The 19619-nt window shown below is 39.5% G+C and overlaps 1 protein-coding gene across 1 annotated transcript in view; it reads left to right on the top strand.

Annotated features, from left to right (window-relative positions):
- NEB (nebulin) overlaps positions 1–19619 on the top strand; it is a 195069-nt gene that overhangs the window by 96794 nt on the left and 78656 nt on the right. The window contains exons 71-85 of the mRNA XM_075117652.1: positions 689–1000; positions 2213–2416; positions 4230–4334; positions 4504–4611; positions 5777–6088; positions 7364–7567; positions 7770–7874; positions 9247–9354; positions 10119–10430; positions 12824–13027; positions 14037–14141; positions 15030–15137; positions 15876–16187; positions 17787–17990; positions 18193–18297. Coding sequence (XP_074973753.1) covers positions 689–1000; positions 2213–2416; positions 4230–4334; positions 4504–4611; positions 5777–6088; positions 7364–7567; positions 7770–7874; positions 9247–9354; positions 10119–10430; positions 12824–13027; positions 14037–14141; positions 15030–15137; positions 15876–16187; positions 17787–17990; positions 18193–18297 — 2808 coding nt within the window. The remainder of the gene's footprint in view (positions 1–688; positions 1001–2212; positions 2417–4229; positions 4335–4503; positions 4612–5776; positions 6089–7363; positions 7568–7769; positions 7875–9246; positions 9355–10118; positions 10431–12823; positions 13028–14036; positions 14142–15029; positions 15138–15875; positions 16188–17786; positions 17991–18192; positions 18298–19619) is intronic.

Here is a 19619-nt window from a genome sequence, read left to right as displayed (position 1 = left end):
ACATAGTGAGATTATATAAGGTACCTATTTACTACTTTTTGAGAGAAGAATTAAATGCTTCAGAAAAAATAATAAATAATATTAACAGTCCTAAACAATCCCTTTTTCTGCCATGAGAAGATTTTAGTGCTGATGAAAAGTTGTTGTATTGAAAGCCCATGTGACTGAAGATGACTCATCCATGGAACAGATATGGCATAAGCAATGACAATAAAGTCTCCCTTTCACTACTCTGCCAGTGTGCCTCACTGCTCACCTAGGGCAACACCAGTAGAGGTTAGAAGGTAGTTCACTCTCCAGGTTGGTTTCGTCCTTGGCATCACTAATTAAATAGAAGATAAATATGCCAGTTGATGTTAATTTGTCAGCAGACGTTGTGTTCTTTCCTTAAGAATTTTATCATACATCCTAAAAAATTAAAAGGATGTGAGACCACAAACAAGATATTAAGTACATGGTTGTAAGGGGTAAGGTATGCAAATTTAGTAGTAATATGTTTATGGAGATAGCAAGATAGAATACCTTAACTTATTTTTCTCTTCTTTTGAACGAAATGAATAAAATAGCATATTAAAGAAAGTCTGATACATTTTTTTCCAGTCTGAGGGTATGCATATTCTAGTTAAGTTGGGTACATTGTTTCCGAGTTGAAAACTGTCACAGTGAATATAAATATATTTTATTTTAGTACAAATACAAAGAAGGGTATCGCAAGCAGCTTGGCCACCATGTGGGAGCCCGCACCATCCAGGATGATCCCAAGATGATGTGGTCTATGCATGTAGCCAAGATCCAGAGTGACAGGGAGTACAAGAAATATTTTGAGAAATCAAAGACCAAATACACTAGCCCAGTGGACATGCTGGGAATTGTGCAGGCCAAGAAATGTCAGGAACTGGTCAGCGATGTTGATTACCGCCATTACCTGCACCAATGGACATGTCTGCCAGACCAGAATGATGTGATCCAAGCTAAGAAGGCTTATGAGCTGCAGAGTGATGTGAGTGCACAACATGTGTAATACATGCAGCAGGCCCAATTTTACCCTGACATGCCTGCACAGTAGGGTGACCATATAGCAAGTGTGAAAAATCGGGACAGGGGGTGGGTGGTAATAGGAGCTTATTTAAGAAAAAGCCCCAAATATCAGGACTGTTCCTATAAAATCGGGACATCTGGTCATCCTACTGCACACAGATGTCTATTTAACATCCTTACAATGGTAGTGCCTAAGAGCCAACCAAGAGTGGAGCCCTGTTGTGCTAGGTGCTGTATCAACAGAGAGTAGCAGACGTCCCTGACCTGAAGAGCTTGCAATCTAAAAGGATGACACAGACACAGGGTAGGGGAAGGGGTAGAACACACAAGCAGAGTAAACAATGAGATGGCGGCAAATGTCATGTTAATTCCATGATTTTTTCTGGGGTTAGGAGTTACTTAGGAGGGAATCAACTAAATCAAAAGAACAGGGAAGGGGAAATGCTCAGGGGGATAGGGCAGGTGAGAAGATGGTAAGAGGGAGTAGGAATGGAATGAAGCTCAGGTGAAGAGACTGGGCGGTAGAAGGAGAGGGTTGGAGCAAACACCAATCAACAAAGGCCAGAGAAAGTCTAGTCAAAACTGTGGAAAGTTTTCCAAATGTCCAGAAGTCCAAAGATCCCTGCTTTGGCTGCTTCAGCCCCTACCAGCTGGAATCTCTGTCTGTTGCCTCTCTGCAGCTCCCTGATGTGGGGAATGAAGGGGAAGTTAAGGTAGGCACCATCTGGGTTCTAGTACCCCCAGAATGGAGGGGTGTCTCCCCTGTGCAGTTCTGGGTCCAGGGGAAGGGTGGCCTCAGCTGGGCCCCATTTTCTCCCCTTCTTCCTCAGTGCAGTAGTCCCTGCTTTGGCTGCTTCTGCCCCTACTGGCTTGTGAAATGTTCCATATCCTGTTACCGATCCTTTGCCACCAAATCCTTGCTGTTTTCTTGATCTTTGATCTGTCAAAGGTGCCCTAATAATGAGTCTGTGGAGTCCTTCCATTTTCCCATTCATTGTGCTGTGTAATAATTATTTTATCTACCTTGGAAGAAATGAGAGTCAGAATTAAATGACCATTTTGTAGTAATAGATAATGTTACATGAAGTGAGTAGTGTATAAATCAGTTGCATTTATTCATATATTCATTTGATTGTTCCTCCAAATGACTGATTGAACATTAATTAAATTTTAGGCTGTTTACAAATCAGACCTGGAATGGCTGAAGGGTACAGGCTGGGTCCCCATTGGTTCCATAGATGTTGAGAAGGTTAAGAGAGCTGGAGAAATCCTGAGTGAAAAGCAGTATCGCCAGCCCGCAGACCAAATGAAATTTACCAGTGTGACAGATTCGCTGGAGTTGGTTTTGGCAAAGCAAAATGCTGAAACAATGAACAAGGTGAGTCTCCCAGAAAAATTCACAGGTGTTACTGACTCTGAGGTTGGTTCATGGAATGGGCAATGCACTTTGGTTGAAAGCGGTAAGTGTTCCCAAAGAAGCAAAATGTCAGACAGCAGCTGCTGTTAGGTAGCTGTGGTTACCAAGAGTCCTTTAAATCCTTTCCACTTGGTAAGAAGGTTGGCCCCTTTTCTTTCAGATGTAGGCTCTCTTTGTTTTTTCTCCTCCAGACTGGATTTGTTTAATACATTCTGTGTGCAGCTATATTTTAAATCATTTGGAAATTGCAGTTAATACAGAACACAGAGGCCTGCTGATGAAGTGTTGTTTCTCACAGAGGAGGATGTTCACTCCAGAGCCTAGGTTCCATATGTGACACTCTACACACCTTATGCTCCATGTGTTATAGTCTTAATCTGGGGGTTAAGTGGTGCCTAGGACTGTGTGCAAGGCCTCTGCACTGGGATTTGAGCACTCTACCTCAACTGCACTGGCTGCCTAACAGAGCTGGTCAGAAAAATTGCACCATAATCAAATGTTGACTAAAAACAGAAATAAAATTGTTGGTGAATTTCTATTCCTTCTTCTCCACACCAGTACCAGATTGGCTGCACTGTAAAGGGTTTTTTATTTTTAAAAACTCTCAACTCAGTGTGTGCCAGAACTCCTTTATGGAAAGTGACCTACTAAGCAAGGCTGAGGCTGTTTGCAGGTTGCAGAACCATTCAGACAATGCTGCAAAATGTGCAGATGTGGTGTCCCCAAATAAGGGACATGGGGCACACCCCTCTGGGACAAGGTGCAATGCTAGGCAATACATTGCTGAATGCATTACTGGAAGACACTCAAATACTACAGTGATGAGCATGGTATACGAACCTGTATAGAATAGGGAGACATCTGTTATGTATGGTATTGAGCTGCATGGTGCAGACTGGTGCATCAGCTCCTGTATGACAACTGAGAGCTCAGAGGTAAGAGCTTGTGTCCCCTAGGGAATAAGGCTGCCTCCCATTTATGGTAGCCTGGGTAGGGTAACTAACATCACAAATTATCTCTTCCTCCTTCTCCCGAAAAATATATCCCAGAGAGTCCTGGATACCCTTCTCCCACTAGAACCTCCCAGCAATACTGAATCAGCCAATTAACATGGCAGAGCAGGTTGGGGCACAATGAGGAGAAGGAAGTCACCTAGTTGGGTTTTGCAGTTGGAGATCACAAAGTATCAAGAGTATTAAAGATTTGCTCAAACTGTCCCCAATGACGTATTAGGGTGTTTTCAATGGGTGGGTCTTAGTTTTGTAGGTATGTGTTCAGACGTTGGTTATATATATGCCATGTTCTGGATCAAGGCTTTGGTTTTGTCGACTTTTGCTAATTGTTGCTTTCCGTTTTACTGTATTTTTCTCAAGGTGTGCAGAATTCTTTGGGCACAGTGGGCAATGCGTATCTATTATGTATCTTTAGCTTTCTTTGAGTGTCAGCCCAAGCTCCACAATTGTATTTATCAGGGACCTGAACCAAATCTCACCATAATCAATGGGAGTCTTTCCATTGGCTTGAATGGACATTAGATAAGCTGTAGGCTAATTGTGCTAAATGTATAGTACACCCATACTTAGGCTATAAAAACTAGCAGATAAAATTATTTGATATCTAGACACATGGGAGTAAATTCACCTATAAGCCCAATTTAGTTTTTCTTTGAAAACACTGTAGATTTAAAGTATGAAATCCTTCCACTTGCAAAAACTGTGTTTATTTAAATGTTTCATTAAAATCTTTTTTTAAATTGTTTTCCCCCCTTCCACAGCGTTTATACACAGAAGCCTGGAATGCTGACAAAACCACAATTCACGTCATGCCAGACACTCCAGCCATTATGTTGGCAAAAGCCAATTCAGCTAATGTTAGCCAGGTAAGACTATTTAAAAAAACATACCAAACAAATACAAAATCAGAAATTAAGTAAGCATTCATTTCACTTTTAAAGAACCTATTTGAATGTATGGTTTCATTTTCTCTCTAAGAAACAATTGGTATAATACTGTATTTTCATCTCAAATATTTTGTCTTCCTCTCTGTAGAAACTTTACACACAAGGTTGGGAAGAATCCAAGATGAGGGATTATGATATAAGAGCTGATGCAATTCCAATTCGAAGTGCAAAGGCATCAAGAGATATTGCTAGTGATGTATGTGCTTCTTCTGCTAATCTATCATTTTAACTTTATATTAAGGGTTTTTCTCATTTTGTTTTTAGTAAACTTGTGAAATAATAAAAATATGCATTCTTTTAAGTGACAAAACATAGGAATAGAATAATAAATCATTAAAAAATAAAAGTATATCAAATTCTGGTTTAAAAAATAAACACCATAGAAACAGATTAGTGCAGAAAAATATCCAACATCACACTGAAGAGAGTGTAACATTAAAACTATTGACATTAAACAAACCAACCTAGAAATATATATTATAAAATATTAACACATCACATGATATTACTGATATTCAGGGAGCGAGGGGAAATTAGAGATTTCAAGCTCTGAATCAAGATATTTGCCTACAAGAAATGATTTTTATTCTAATATTATTATTAAACTGAGACAGTAAAAAGTACTGATCACTGAAGATTATTTTGCTATCTTTACAATTATGTGGTAATTTGTATTCATTTTGTATCAGATTTGCCTCAAATTAAGTAGGCCATGTCCTCAGCTGATATAAATTGGCCTAGCTGCTTTGACGTTAATATAAGAACTAGCGGCCACCAAATGAAATTAATGGGCAGCAGGTTTAAAACACATGAAAGGAAGTTCTTCTTCACGCAGTCAACCTGTGGAACTCCTTGCCTGAGGAGGTTGTGAACTAGGGGCCACTGAATGAAATTAATTGGCAGCAGTTTTAAAACAAATAAAAGGAAGTTCTTCTTCACTCAGTGCACAGTCAACCTCTGGAACACCTTGCCTGAGGAGGTTGTGAAGGTTAGGACTATAACAGGGTTTAAAAGAGAACTAGATAAATTAATGGAGGTTAAGTCCATTAATGGCTATTAGCCAGGATGGGTAAGGAATGGTGGTGTCCCTAGCCTCTGTTTGTCAGAGGGTGGAGATGGATGGCAGGAGAGAGATCACTTGATCATTACCTGTTAGGTTCACTCCCTCTAGGGCACCTGGCATTGGCCACAGTTGGAAGACAGGATACTGGGCTGAACGGACCTTTGGTCTGACCCAGTAAGGCCATTCTTATGTTCTTATGTTAGAACAAAACTGAATTATGCATCTGAGGATCTGGTCCATTATTCACTTTCCCATGAATATGTAAAGCATAACTGAACTCTGTTTCTGTTTTTAATAGTATAAATATAAAGAAGCATATGAGAAACAGAGAGGTCACCATGTGGGAGCCCGCACCATCCAGGATGATCCAAAGATGATGTGGTCTATGCATGCAGCAAAGATCCAGAGTGACAGGGAGTACAAGAAATATTTTGAGAAATCAAAGACCAAATACACTAGCCCAGTGGACATGCTGGGAATTGTGCAGGCCAAGAAATGTCAGGAACTGGTCAGTGATGTTGATTACCGCCATTACCTGCACCAGTGGACATGTCTGCCAGACCAGAATGATGTGATCCAAGCTAAGAAGGCCTATGAGTTGCAGAGTGATGTGAGTAAAAAACAAATGCAAAATAAAGTCTTTTATATGTGTGTGTGTGCAAATATCTATTCAAACATTTTAGAGTAAAATGTATCCATTATGTACCTGATCCTGCAAACAAATTTTTTTTGCTCCAAATGAGGATGAAAAGTCAAATGTGAAATTTTTCACAGGAAGGAATTTGAAGAAAAATACCATTTGGAGAGAATCAAAACAGAATTTTTCTGCTTGCTGGCCTTACCTAGTAGGTTCTTGTCAATTTCACTTTCTCTCCTCAGGCAAAAAGTAAATTTGTCCAGAGCCTTCTAGGCTGGGACCCAAGGAGCTGTCATTTTCCAGCAAAATATAATTTTTCCCCAGAAATTTTTGAGTATGTGAAAAGAGCATTTTCCATCAGAAAGTCATTCTGATTGAAAATTCCTGACCTGCTCTACTTGATTTCCAGGCAAGTTAGGAGTGCAAACGTGCATGCAAAAGGCTTTTTTCCTCAAACACTGCAAGTGCAGAGCGTTTTATGTGTCACTGCAGGAGTGAGAACTCTGGGGAAACCCTATTCTGTATTAAAAAATGGACTGATATGTAGCTGCCAAATTAGTCCTGACTATTAGGAAGAGTAAGACCTGAGAGTGTATTGTGTAATGGATGTCTCCTTTAACATACCCATTCTCTAGCCATATTCTGATCCATTTTTTCCTTGTGCTTTTGAGAGTGAGGCAGAAGGTGCACAAGTAGCTTGAGAGTTCCACTTAGTGCAGAGGTCTATTCCTAGTGCTTAACTTTGCTCGCTCCCAATCACAGACTTTGATCCCACTTGCACTGAAATGCAACAAGCTTAGGCTCCCTGTTGTTGCACACAGTGTTAGGACTAACAGGATTAAGGCCAAAGTGCTTTTGTAATTTTGAGCTTAATTTGTGCATGCATTTCCCATGATTATACTTGCCAATTAGTAATCGCATGTGCAAATGGATTAATGGTAAATGCTGTAAAGCTATGGATGCTTCTCTTCAGTTGAGAGCACTCTAGAATTTGGAGAAGCCCAGATTCTAATATTCCAGTCTCTCTGGGGGAGCCCAAGTTCAACTGTAGGTAAAGTACGCATGTTTGAATGTTGAGGTGATAATTGGAATTGCAAAACTTTATTCAAATTTACCAGTTGCCCAAAAAAGTATGGTGATGGGGATGTCATCCTAATTCTGCTCTATTTGTTGGATGCATAGGGGACAGATTAGTTTTTGTATCTGAAATTTTTTCTGTAATTATATTATTAATGTGTTTGTTTGTAGAATGTGTACAAGTCAGACCTGGAATGGCTGCGAGGCATTGGCTGGATGCCAGATGGCTCTGTGGATGTGGATAGAGTGAAGAAAGCCCAGGAGCTCCTGAATGAGAGAGTATACCGTCAGCGGCCAGACACATTGAAATTCACCAGCATTGTTGACCCACTACCAGTTGTCCTGGCTAAAATCAATTCTAAGCAGATCAGTGAGGTTAGCTGGCTTTTATGTTACCATAAGTTTTCTGCATTCATGCTGACATTTTTGTGGATCCTTCACTAGTGTTAAAAATTCATAAAATGAGAACCCTAACATACATAATAGTTTATACCATGAGATCAGTTACTTTGAAAGTAACATAGAACAGCATCTTTCACACTGTAATTGAATAATGAGGTCTTTACTTTCTCATTAGCCTCTCTATCGTGAAGCCTGGGATAAAGAGAAGACACAGTTCAACCTACCTGCTGACACGCCTGAGATGCTGCAGTCCAAAGTCAACGCTCTAAACATCAGCAATGTAAGATCTTCAAGTAAAAATATGGAGTGTTATTGAAATGAACATTGCCACATGCATCATTTTTAGCCAGCCCCATTTCAGAACACTTATTATGAACTTCCTGACATAAGCACAGATTTACTATCTTTATTTTTTGTACTGTTTTGTATTTTAGAATGTAGATGAAGTATTGTGGTTCATTTAAGCAGCATAATATGGTTAATGAGCCCAATGTTCATGAAACACAATGGGCCAGATTAATTAATCTGGAGTCAGTAGCATTCCTCTTTCTCTCTCTCTCTCTCTCTGTTCTTTGAAGCCAATAGAGTGTCACCCACTTATGCCAACAGTGATTCTGACCCAAGATCTAAAACATGGACTTGTTGCCTGTCTGTTTGTTATTCATAAATAGAGCCTATCGCCATAGCATCTAGATCACCATATTGACTGTCTAGTTAAACATATAATGTGTTGATAAGAAAAGAAAGTAATGAAACAGTGGCATTTTAAAGTTTAATATATACCCTTTCCTGAATTGTCCTCTTTATGACAACTTCCTTTGGGAAGTTTGGGGTTTGAACAAGATATTATAGGCCAAAATACCATGCAGCAAATATCAGTGATGTTCTTGGGATGCGTGGTACACAAAAACTGGCTAGCTTTGGATGAATGAAAGCACATCAAACACTGGCTTTCACCTTAAATATCAATTAAGTTTCCCTGAATACTCTTGCTTCTTTTAGCTTCATTTGGACACGTAGCATTATTCTTACATGGTTTCCATTTTGAACTTCCTTGATTTCTTTTTTTTAATGGCTGCATGAAATTCATTGTTTCAAAGTACTTTTTAAATCTTTTAATGTTGATAGCATTAATTTAGAAGATCATCCTAAACCTTAACAGTTTCAGTGGAAGAGTGTGAGATGCTTCCATTAAAAATACAGCAAAACTTCTAATGAGATAATAGACCAGTGACTTTTCTGTGATACTAATACAAGGCATAATCCAAAGACCATTGAAGAAAATGAGAACCTTTCATTACTTCAGTAGGCTTTGGACCAGGCCCACAGTGTGAATGGATCTGATATGCCGCATCTATGGCCACATTCCTGCAATATGCTATGTGTGGGGGAATCCTTCTGCCCATATAGTCTCATTGAAGTCAATGTGGCTGCAGGTAGGCACAGGACTCTGTGGATCAGAGTTCAGGTTTGGGACCTACATAATTAATCATTATATGTGTGTAGTAATTATTAGTTAAGGGGATAGGAATAATTTAGATAACCCACAAAACTGTAAGGATCAAATGAAAACATCCATGCTGTAAATCTAGGGAAAATATGATTTATGAGAAAAATGAATTCTAAAATTGTGTCTTTGATTTTGATTACAGAAACATTATCAGCAAGCCTGGGAAGATGCCAAGATGAAAGATTATGACTTAAGAGCCGATGCCATTTCTATCAAACATGCCAGGGCTTCCAGAGACATTGCTAGTGAGGTACGATCTCTGTTCCTTCTCTTTCATTTCTATGAAAGGCCTATTCATCCTCATATAAAACACAGCAGACAACTGTGTAGCTAGCTAAGCTCAATTCAAAGCTATTGTGTATTCATATATGAACAGCATGCTGTCTTGTATATTTGCATTATTCTAAATCCTGCCTTGACCCTCTCTTTCTAGTAGAACTTAAAATTTGCTATTGGTAAAATATTAATGATAACAGAAGATTGTATTTTGTATTTGTTGTATCAAAGTAGTTTCAGTAGAGGTTCAGAGAGCTATTTTGCAATACACTGTAAAGTTTTATCCACCAAACATTTGCAGTAATTGAGGTACAGACTATATTTCTGCTGCTCCCAATACATAATTCAAGGGTGTTATTTTTGTCAGTACTGCTGTCAAGATTTCTGTTAAAATCTAAAATGTAGCAGTGCTTATAAACCTTACCAAGCAATTGGAATAACTGTGTATTGTAACTAGTGAGGGAATTCTGAAACATTTTTCTTTTATCATGGTTTTAAACTGTTAAGTTAGATGGACCACATTTTCCAGAGTTATTGGTGATTTGGGGAGTCAGGTTTTGGGGGCCCAACGTGAGACACTGTACAGTGGACCTGAATTTCAGAAGTGCTGATCCAGTACCCTTTAAAATCCTTTATGGGTTCCCAAGGTTGGGCACTCATAAACAGTTGTTGCTTTAGAACATGTAGACTGGCAATTCATGACTATTTCTGCTAATGTTTCCTCTCTATGTTTATTAGTACAAATACAAGGAAACCCACGAGAAACAGAAAGGCCACTATATCGGATGCCGAACTGCAAAGGAAGATCCCAAATTGGCATGGGCTGCACATGTAATGAAGATGCAGAATGACAGAGAATACAGGAAGGCTTATCACAGTTCGAAGGCTAAGATCAACATACCAGTTGATATGGTTTCTGTCTATGCAGCCAAGGAAGGCCAATTATTAGCGAGTGACGTTGACTACCGCCAGTATTTGCACCAGTGGACATGTCTGCCAGACCAGAATGATGTGATCCAGGCAAGGAAGGCCTATGAGCTACAGAGTGATGTAAGTAGGAGTGTATATACAAGTGGGGATGCCACATTAATAACTGTTGAGATATAAGGCTCTGTAGGCACATCAAGGTGACATGACGATAATCATGGGGGATTTGCCCACCTCAACGCTTTCTACAGTTTCTCCTTCCTTCAGCAGCTCTTCAGTGGTTGTTTTCATTTTTTTTTCCAAATGTGGGTCCTAGCTGTGAATTCCCACAGTGCTTATCAGTGGCTACTTTTAACATACTCGAACAGTTGCCTTGCTAACACTGTTGTGCTTTTTTATGCATTAGTACATTTCTACTGAATTTGTGCCTATAGGTGGGGGAATGTGGTGTGAAGACTGACAAGGTTTGTATGCTTTCTTTGAAGCATTTCATAGAATCATAGAATCATAGAATATCAGGGTTTGAAGGGACCCCTGAAGGTCATCTAGTCCAACCCCCTGCTTGAAGCAGGACCAATTCCCAGTTAAATCATCCCAGCCAGGGCTTTGTCAAGCCTGACCTTAAAAACCTCTAAGGAAGGAGATTCTACCACCTCCCTAGGTAACGCATTCCAGTGTTTCACCACCCTCTTAGTGAAAAAGTTTTTCCTAATATCCAATCTAAACCTCCCCCACTGCAACTTGAGACCATTACTCCTCGTTCTGTCATCTGCTACCATTGAGAACAGTCTAGAGCCATCCTCTTTGGAACCTCCTTTCAGGAAGTTGAAAGCAGCTATCAAATCCCTCCTCATTCTTCTCTTCTGCAGGCTAAACAATCCCAGCTCCCTCAGCCTCTCCTCATAAGTCATGTGTTCTAGACCCCTAATCATTTTTGTTGCCCTTCGCATCCTTCTTGTAGTGTGGGGCCCAAAACTGGACACAGTACTCCAGATGAGGCCTCACCAATGTCAAATAGAGGGGAACGATCACGTCCCTCGATCTGCTCGCTATGCCCCTACTTATACATCCCAAAATGCCATTGGCCTTCTTGGCAACAAGGGCACACTGCTGACTCATATCCAGCTTCTCATCCACTGTCACCCCTAGGTCCTTTTCCGCAGAACTGCTGCCTAGCCATTCGGTCCCTAGTCTGTAGCGGTGCATTGGATTCTTCCATCCTAAGTGCAGGACCCTGCACTTATCCTTATTGAACCTCATCAGATTTCTTTTGGCCCAATCCTCCAATTTGTCTAGGTCCTTCTGTATCCTATCCCTCCCCTCCAGCGTATCTACCACTCCTCCCAGTTTAGTATCATCCGCAAATTTGCTGAGAGTGCAATCCACACCATCCTCCAGATAATTTATGAAGATATTGAACAAAACCGGCCCCAGGACTGACCCTTGGGGCACTCCACTTGATACCGGCTGCCAACTAGACATGGAGCCATTGATCACTACCCGTTGAGCCCGACAATCTAGCCAGCTTTCTACCTACCTTATAGTGCATTCATCCAGCCCATACTTCCTTAACTTGCTGACAAGAATACTGTGGGAGACCGTGCCAAAAGCTTTGCTAAAGTCAAGAAACAATACATCCACTGCTTTCCCTTCATCCACAGAACCAGTAATCTCATCATAAAAGGCGATTAGATTAGTCAGGCATGACCTTCCCTTGGTGAATCCATGCTGGCTGTTCCTGATCACTTTTCTCTCATGCAAGTGCTTCAGGATTGATTCTTTGAGGACCTGCTCCATGATTTTTCCAGGGACTGAGGTGAGGCTGACTGGCCTGTAGTTCCCAGGATCCTTCTTCTTCCCTTTTTTAAAGATTGGCACTACATTAGCCTTTTTCCAGTCATCTGGGACTTCCCCCGTTCGCCACGAGTTTTCAAAGATAATGGCCAATGGCTCTGCAATCACAGCCGCCAATTCCTTCAGCACTCTCGGATGCAACTCGTCCGGCCCCATGGACTTGTGCACGTCCAGCTTTTCTAAATAGTCCCTAACCACCTCTATCTCCACAGAGGGCTGTCCATCTCTTCCCCATTTTGTGATGCCCAGCGCAGCAGTCTGGGAGCTGACCTTGTTAGTGAAAACAGAGGCAAAAAAAGCATTGAGTACATTAGCTTTTTCCACATCCTCTGTCATTTCTTTTGTGCCTTAGCAATTATGTGTCATCAATGAACTCTTCACTACAGAGGGATCACGATGCTAATGCAGCATCTGTTACCAGTCCAGTTTATCTATTTCCACTTTTGGTATGTTCATGAAATACATTTGTAAGAAACCAGGGAGTGTTTTCAAGAGACTAAGAGTCAGGGTTACTTGATTACAGTCCTGGCTTTGCTATGTGACAGTCAGTTCCCGTTGTGGTTTACTCTTTGGGCAGTGCAGAGTAGCTCCTTGCGGTGCACTGAGAATAAACTCACATTCTAGCCATATATAATTAATAATACAATTATGTTTGTTTGTAGAATGTGTACAAGTCAGACCTGGAATGGCTGCGAGGCATTGGCTGGATGCCAGATGGCTCAGTAGATGTGGACAGAGTGAAGAAAGCCCAAGAGCTCCTGAATAACAGATTGTATCGAACGCGACCGGATGAATTAAAATTCACCAGCATTGTTGACACACCAGAGATTGTGCTGGCGAAGACTAATGCTCTGAATCAGAGTGGTGTAAGAAATGTGTTACATTTGTGCTTGAGGGTCCCTGTGCATATTGTGTTTTATTATTTAAAATAAAAAGAAGAAACAGTATGTTTTATATAGAATTCAAGCTGCCAGGGACTTTCAGGGTTTTAGAAGGAGGCATTCCCTAGTAACTACTGATCAAGGAATAAACAAGGTAATGTGAAACCCTGTCACTGATAAGGAATGCAAATCATTGCACAGTATTTATTTCAAGCAAATAATGAAACAATTATTAAAACAATCTTCCAGTTCCAGACCATTGTTCTGACTATCTCTGCCTGCATTTAGAGTGAAATCTCTCCCTCACTGAAGTCAATGAGAGTCTTTCTATTAATATGGAAGTGAACTGGAATAAACCTTCAAGAAGGAAGATTGAGCAGTTTATGGTTTCTCTATTGCATAAAACTGTCTCTCCACTTTAAAGTGTTATATTTATAAGTAATATAAAATGGTGTATATATGTATAAAATGAATTTTTAAAATAACTACAGTGCTTCCCCTTGTGAACAAAATGACTAAGTTTATTTATTTAAGCCCATTAAATAAAGCAAACACCTCAATTAGAAGAGGATCCTGCCAAAAGCAATCCATCAAACCCAATACATAATACATATAGTTTAAAACTGAATAGCTAGTCTTGTCCTTCACAGTACAGCTATACAAAAGAGTGGATGAATCTACTTCCCAATCAAGTGTGAATTGGAGAATGAGGGAAAACTTTTGAGAGGGACATTTTTTGGGGGAAATGAATTAACCAAAAGGAGATTATTCAGAATCCCAAAAGGCTTAATTTAGACCTGATGTCTTTGTTCAATTTCAGTAAAAAAAAAAAAAATAGCTTAGTCCTGTTTACATTGGATCAGTGGGAGTTCTGCTATTGGATTCAGTGGGAGCTGGACCAATTGTCCAAGATGAGATCAGATATATATCAGAAATAGTAAAGATAAATTTCTCAAGATTGTACTAAATATCTCTGTGATTGCTTTGTCCTTAGGCTTTATATCGAGAGGTTTGGGATAAAGAGAAGACCCAGTTTACCCTTCCTTCTGATACCCCCGAGATATTGCAGTCCAGACTCAATGCTGTGAACATCAGTAAGGTAAGATATTAAAGTAAAAACTCAGGCCATGGTCTAACATGTGTATTCTAATGTATTCAAAGCTCAAAACCTGCTCCATTGTATATATAAATAGCTAAAGTAAATATCTAATTTCCAAATGAATTAACTTGTGAGAGATAATTCGTGTTATGTTGATGAATAAGCTGCGGCCATTGTACCCAAATTACCACATATTAACTAAAAAGAAAAGGAGTACTTGTGGCACCTTAGAGACTAACCAATTTATTTGAGCATGAGCTTTCGTGAGCCACAGCTCACTTCATCAGATGTGTACCATGGAAACTGCAGCAGACTTTATATACACACAGAGAATATGAAACAATACCTCCTCCCACCCCACTGTCCTGCTGGTAATAGCTTATCTAAAGTGATCAACAGGTGGGCCATTTCCAGTACAAATCCAGGTTTTCTCACCCTCCACCCCCCCACACAAATTCACTCTTCAGAACTTTTAGGAAGAAGGTAACTTCCTACCATATAAAAGGGAAACATCAGAGATTAAAGAGCTCTTATCAGTTTTGGGCTTGATCTATAAGCCTTAGTCTTAATGGTTTAGTCTTTGGATAGATTCTTTCTTTTCACTTAGGGCCAAATGTGTCTCAGTAAATGTATTTTAGCACAAGTAAACCTTCGGTAACTATAACTTATGCTCCCTCAGAGGCAGCTGTGAAAGTGATCCACATAGAGGAACAGATTGGATTTTAAAGGGGATTTTTTAAATTTAAAAACTATACTGATTATGATCATGTATACACATTTTATATTCCATTATGAGTAATTTGAACTAAATTTATATTGATTACTGTCAGTGTAAATATTTTTCATAATTTGTCTGTGTGTATGTTCACATATTCACTTCATTCACAGAAACTGTATCAACTAAGCTGGGAAGAAGCCAAGGAAAAAGGTTATGACTTAAGAGCTGATGCCATTGAAATAACACATGCCAAGGCTTCTAGAGACATTGCTAGTGAGGTACAGTCTCACATCTTATTTATTTTATTTTGGGTAAAGCTAATGTAGTGTTCTTATTAAAAACACTACAAATTTATCTATATCAATAGCCAATTCAAAAAATGTTGTTTTAAAACTATGCATAGGGTTCTAGCAATGAGTAGTATATTTTATATTATTTATAATCTTAGTTGCTTTTTATCAGGATTTTTAAAATGTCAAATGTCAAATAATAGTTTCACTCAAGTATGGTCAATTTAAGTAGATCATAAGCCACCAGTGACTATGTAATAGTGAGAGTTGGTTGAATTATTTTGTTAATAGTTCAGGTAACTAAATATTTCTGCTCTGTTTTGCAGAGGCTCAGGTAAAGTCCTGAAATGAAATCAGAAGTTTTGGGTGCTTCTCCAACCCTCTGAAACTTTTGGATTGGAAACATGGTGGAAAAATATTTTTAATATGTGCTTCTTTCCATAAAACACATGTAGAGCTAGCCTACAGCAATTAGGACCTCATCCAACTTCTGCTGAAGTCAGCTGAAAGATTCCCATTGACTTCAATGGAAGCAGGATCTGGCCTTTAATGAGAGGCCTTGTAAAGAAACAATCCTTTTAGTTTACTTACATTTTAACAACTGAAACTAAACATAGACACTTTAAACTTCAGTTGCAGAAACATTTGTACATATTTAGATGCCAGATGAAAATGCTCATTTGTTTTTATTTCTTTTACTTCTGTTTTTTACAAATGCATGATTAGTACAAATACAAAACAGGTTACCGCCAGCAATTAGGCCACTATGTGGGATTCCAAAGCCTTCAGGACGATCCCAAGTTGGTGTGGTCCATTCATGCGGGCAAGATCCAGAGTGACAGAGAATACAAGAAATATTTTGAGAAATCGAAGACCAAATACAGTAGCCCAGTGGATATGCTGGGAATCGTGCAGGCTAAGAAATGTCAGACACTGGTCAGTGATGTTGATTACCGCAATTACCTGCATCAGTGGACATGTCTGCCAGACCAGAATGATGTGATCCAAGCTAAGAAGGCCTATGAGTTACAGAGTGATGTGAGTATATCAGTATAATACATAATAATTCCCAAGAAATACATTTTGTCTAGGAAGAGGATACCCAAACTCACACTAGATTTTAACTTTTAAAGACAGAAATATGTGATGAATGATTTACCAGGCATTTACCATAGGAATATTTTTACAATTTAAAAAATGTTTCCCCTTCTTCTGTCTGACATTTTCTAGCACTTTTTGGTTGTTAAGGAAAAGTTAGTACATGTGACTCCATTTTGGTTTGGGGCCCACCATTGTCTAAAAGCAAGCACATCATGCACCAGGAGGAGTGTTCCTTAGACACTGCATCCCTGTGAAAATTCTCCTCCTTGTCTCCAGCCTGCCTTGACTCCCAGTATCTGGTTTTTGTCAGTCTCTAACTCCCTATCTCCTGGCCTTTGATGTGAGGCCTCCCATCCTGATAATAAAAGTTATTGATGCATGGCTTTGTAATTAACATACTGGTTTAGCACGAGGAATGTACCAAGCAGGGATAGGTGGTAGATAAGAAAAGGGTTTGTTTATTGGCTAAGGTTTCCGATGCACGAGGGCAACATGCTTTGCGAAAAAGTATATAACCTTTGTATAATCTGCATTCGGGGTCCCCTCCTGGCTAGCAGGGGGGCACCACACTCGAGCGTAATAAACTTAGTGCCTTTTGGGAACTCTGCAGTTGTGGACTTTGTTTATGTGCCTCAGCCTAGATTCGAACTGTGTGTGACCTATCAGGTATAATTCGCAGCATTTGTGTGCGTGACCTATCAGGTATAATTCGTAGCATTTGTGTGCGTATCCTACCAGGTGTAATTCGTAGCATTTGTGTGCGTATCCTACCAGGTGTAATTCGTAGCATTTGTGTGCGTATCCTACCAGGTATAATTCGCAGCAGTTGTGTGCGTGTCCTATCAGGTATAATTCGTAACATGGTTCACTTGGATGCTTTTTATCTTTTGCAAAGAAGGGTGTGCCAGAGGCATTCATTTAGGGCAAGGACCTTTAAAGGAAGGTGTCACATAAAAAGCATCACTGAACATTATGTGGTGGATTTAAGACCAAAACAACTATTTTTGTTGCGCTGTTCCCTTCAGGGTAAATATGAAGCAGAAATAAAAGCTGGTGATATAATCCATTTAGTTTAAACTAAGAGAGTACAAATACAATTTATTTTTCTACTTGTCTGACTTTCTCTTGTATTTATTCTGGGCAAGAATGTGGCTTGTCCTGTGCTCTCTTATTTCCCTGTGAGGACTGTCTCCGTCACTGGTCACAGCATGGTAGACGGAGGGAGGGAGAGAGCAGCCTGCTTCGGGTCATTAACTCTTTTCTAATTAAGTGGGCAGGCAGGGAAAAAGACTGGGTGGAGCCTTAATTCCATTCTTCCCCCAGATACACTGGCCAGCGCAATGGTGTTAGTTTATACAGGTAGTAGATTAGTTCTTCCCTAAAGTAAGGGGGAATCCAAGAGGAAATTGTGACCATGAGAGTTACAGCTGTCTGTTTGATCTGCTCCTGGAGCAGTGTAATACAGTACCTTACTAGGCACTGACAGGAAACTCCCATTCCTGCCCTGTATAACTAACAGAACAATTTTGTTTGTAGAATGTGTACAAGTCAGACCTGGAATGGCTGCGTGGCACTGGTTGGTTGACCCAAGGCTGTGTGGATGTGACTAGAGTGAAGAAAGCCCAGGAACTCACGAATGACAGATTATACCGTCAGCGGCCAGACGAATTGAAATTTACCAGTGTAGTTGACCCCCCACCAATTGTCTTGGCTAAAATCAATGCTCTGCAGATCAGTGAGGTAAGAGGGACCTTATATAACCATATATTTTCTATATTCATGCTGATAAATTTGTGGATCTTTCTGTTGTGTTAAAAACACATCAGAAGAGAACAGTAATATATATTATAGTTTATACCATGAGATCAATTAATTTGAAAATAATATAGTACAGGATCTTTCACGCTGTAATTGAATAATGCTGTCTTTACTTTCTCATTAGCCTCTCTATCGTAAAATCTGGGATAAAGAGAAGACACAGTTCACCCTTCCTGCTGACACGCCTGTCATGCTGCAGTCCAAAGTCAATGCTCTGAACGTCAGCAACGTAAGATTTTTAAGTAAAAAATATGTAGTGTTATTGAAATGAACATTGTCATACACAGCTGTAGTTTTTAGCCTGCCCTATTTTAGAATTCTTATTATGAACTGCCTGGTTCTGACATAAACATAGATATACTAATTTTATTTTTTGAATTGTTTTGTATTTTAGAATGTAGATGAAGAATTATGATTTGTTTAAGCATAATACGTGGTTAATGAGCCCAATGTTCATGAAGCACAATGGGCCAGATTCATTAATCTGGAGTCAGCGGTGTTCTATCCTCTCTTACCTTTTTCTTTGACGCCCGTGGAGGTTCACCAACTTACTCCGGCAGCTAAAACATGTACTTGTTGCCTGTCTGTATATTGTTTTCAAATAGAGCCTATCAGTATAGTATCTACAGCATAATCTTCTTTGTCTGGTTTAATACACCATGTGTAGACAAGGAAAACAAAATAGTCTTCATAAAGATAAGCACATTGGTTTTGCATAAATTGTCCTCTTTATGACAACTTCCAAAGGGGAACCTATGGGTTTGACCAAGATATTTTAGGCTCACCTACCATGAAGAAAAAATGAATGACATTCTTGGGCTTGGAGGCCCAGAAAATTGTCTATCTTTAGAAGAATGGGAGAACACTTCATTCTTTTGTTTCCATCTTATATACTAATAAAGTTCCTTTGAATATAGTTGCTTCTTGCAGCCTCATTTGGACACATAACATTATTCTTACATGGTTTTTATTTTCAACTTCCTTGTTTTCTTTTTAATGGTAATATTACAATAATTGTTTCAAAGTGATTTTTAAATCTTTTAATATTGATTAATATTGATTTTAACTGTAATGTTAAAAAGTCTTTTAACATTACAGTAATTTATAAGAGCATAGTAAATGTTAAGTTTTCAGCAGAAGTGCCAGAGGTTATGGGCCTACTGCAGGAGTGGGTGGGTGACATTCTGTGGCCTGCAATGTGCAAGAGGTCAAACTAGATGATCATGTTGGCCCCTTCTGGCGTTAAAGTCTGTGAGTCTATAAATACAGCAAAATTTCTAATGAGGTTATTGATCAGTGACTTCTCTGTGGGTCTAATATAAGGCATAATCCAAAGACCATTGAAGAAAATGAGAACCTTTCATTACTTCAGTAGGCTTTGGACCAGGCCCACAGTGTGAATGGATCTGATATGCTGTATCTATGGCCACATTCCCACAATATGCTATGTGTGGGGGAATCCTTCTGCCCATATAGTCTCACTGAAGTCAATGGGGCTGCAGATAGGCACAGGACTCTGTGGATCAGAGTACAGGTTTGGGACCTATATAA

The sequence above is a fragment of the Caretta caretta genome, chromosome 11, assembly GCF_965140235.1.
Source record: "Caretta caretta isolate rCarCar2 chromosome 11, rCarCar1.hap1, whole genome shotgun sequence".
Classification (NCBI taxonomy): domain Eukaryota; kingdom Metazoa; phylum Chordata; order Testudines; family Cheloniidae; genus Caretta; species Caretta caretta.
Note: the sequence above shows the minus strand (reverse complement) of the source record. Positions and strands in the feature narration are given on the sequence as shown.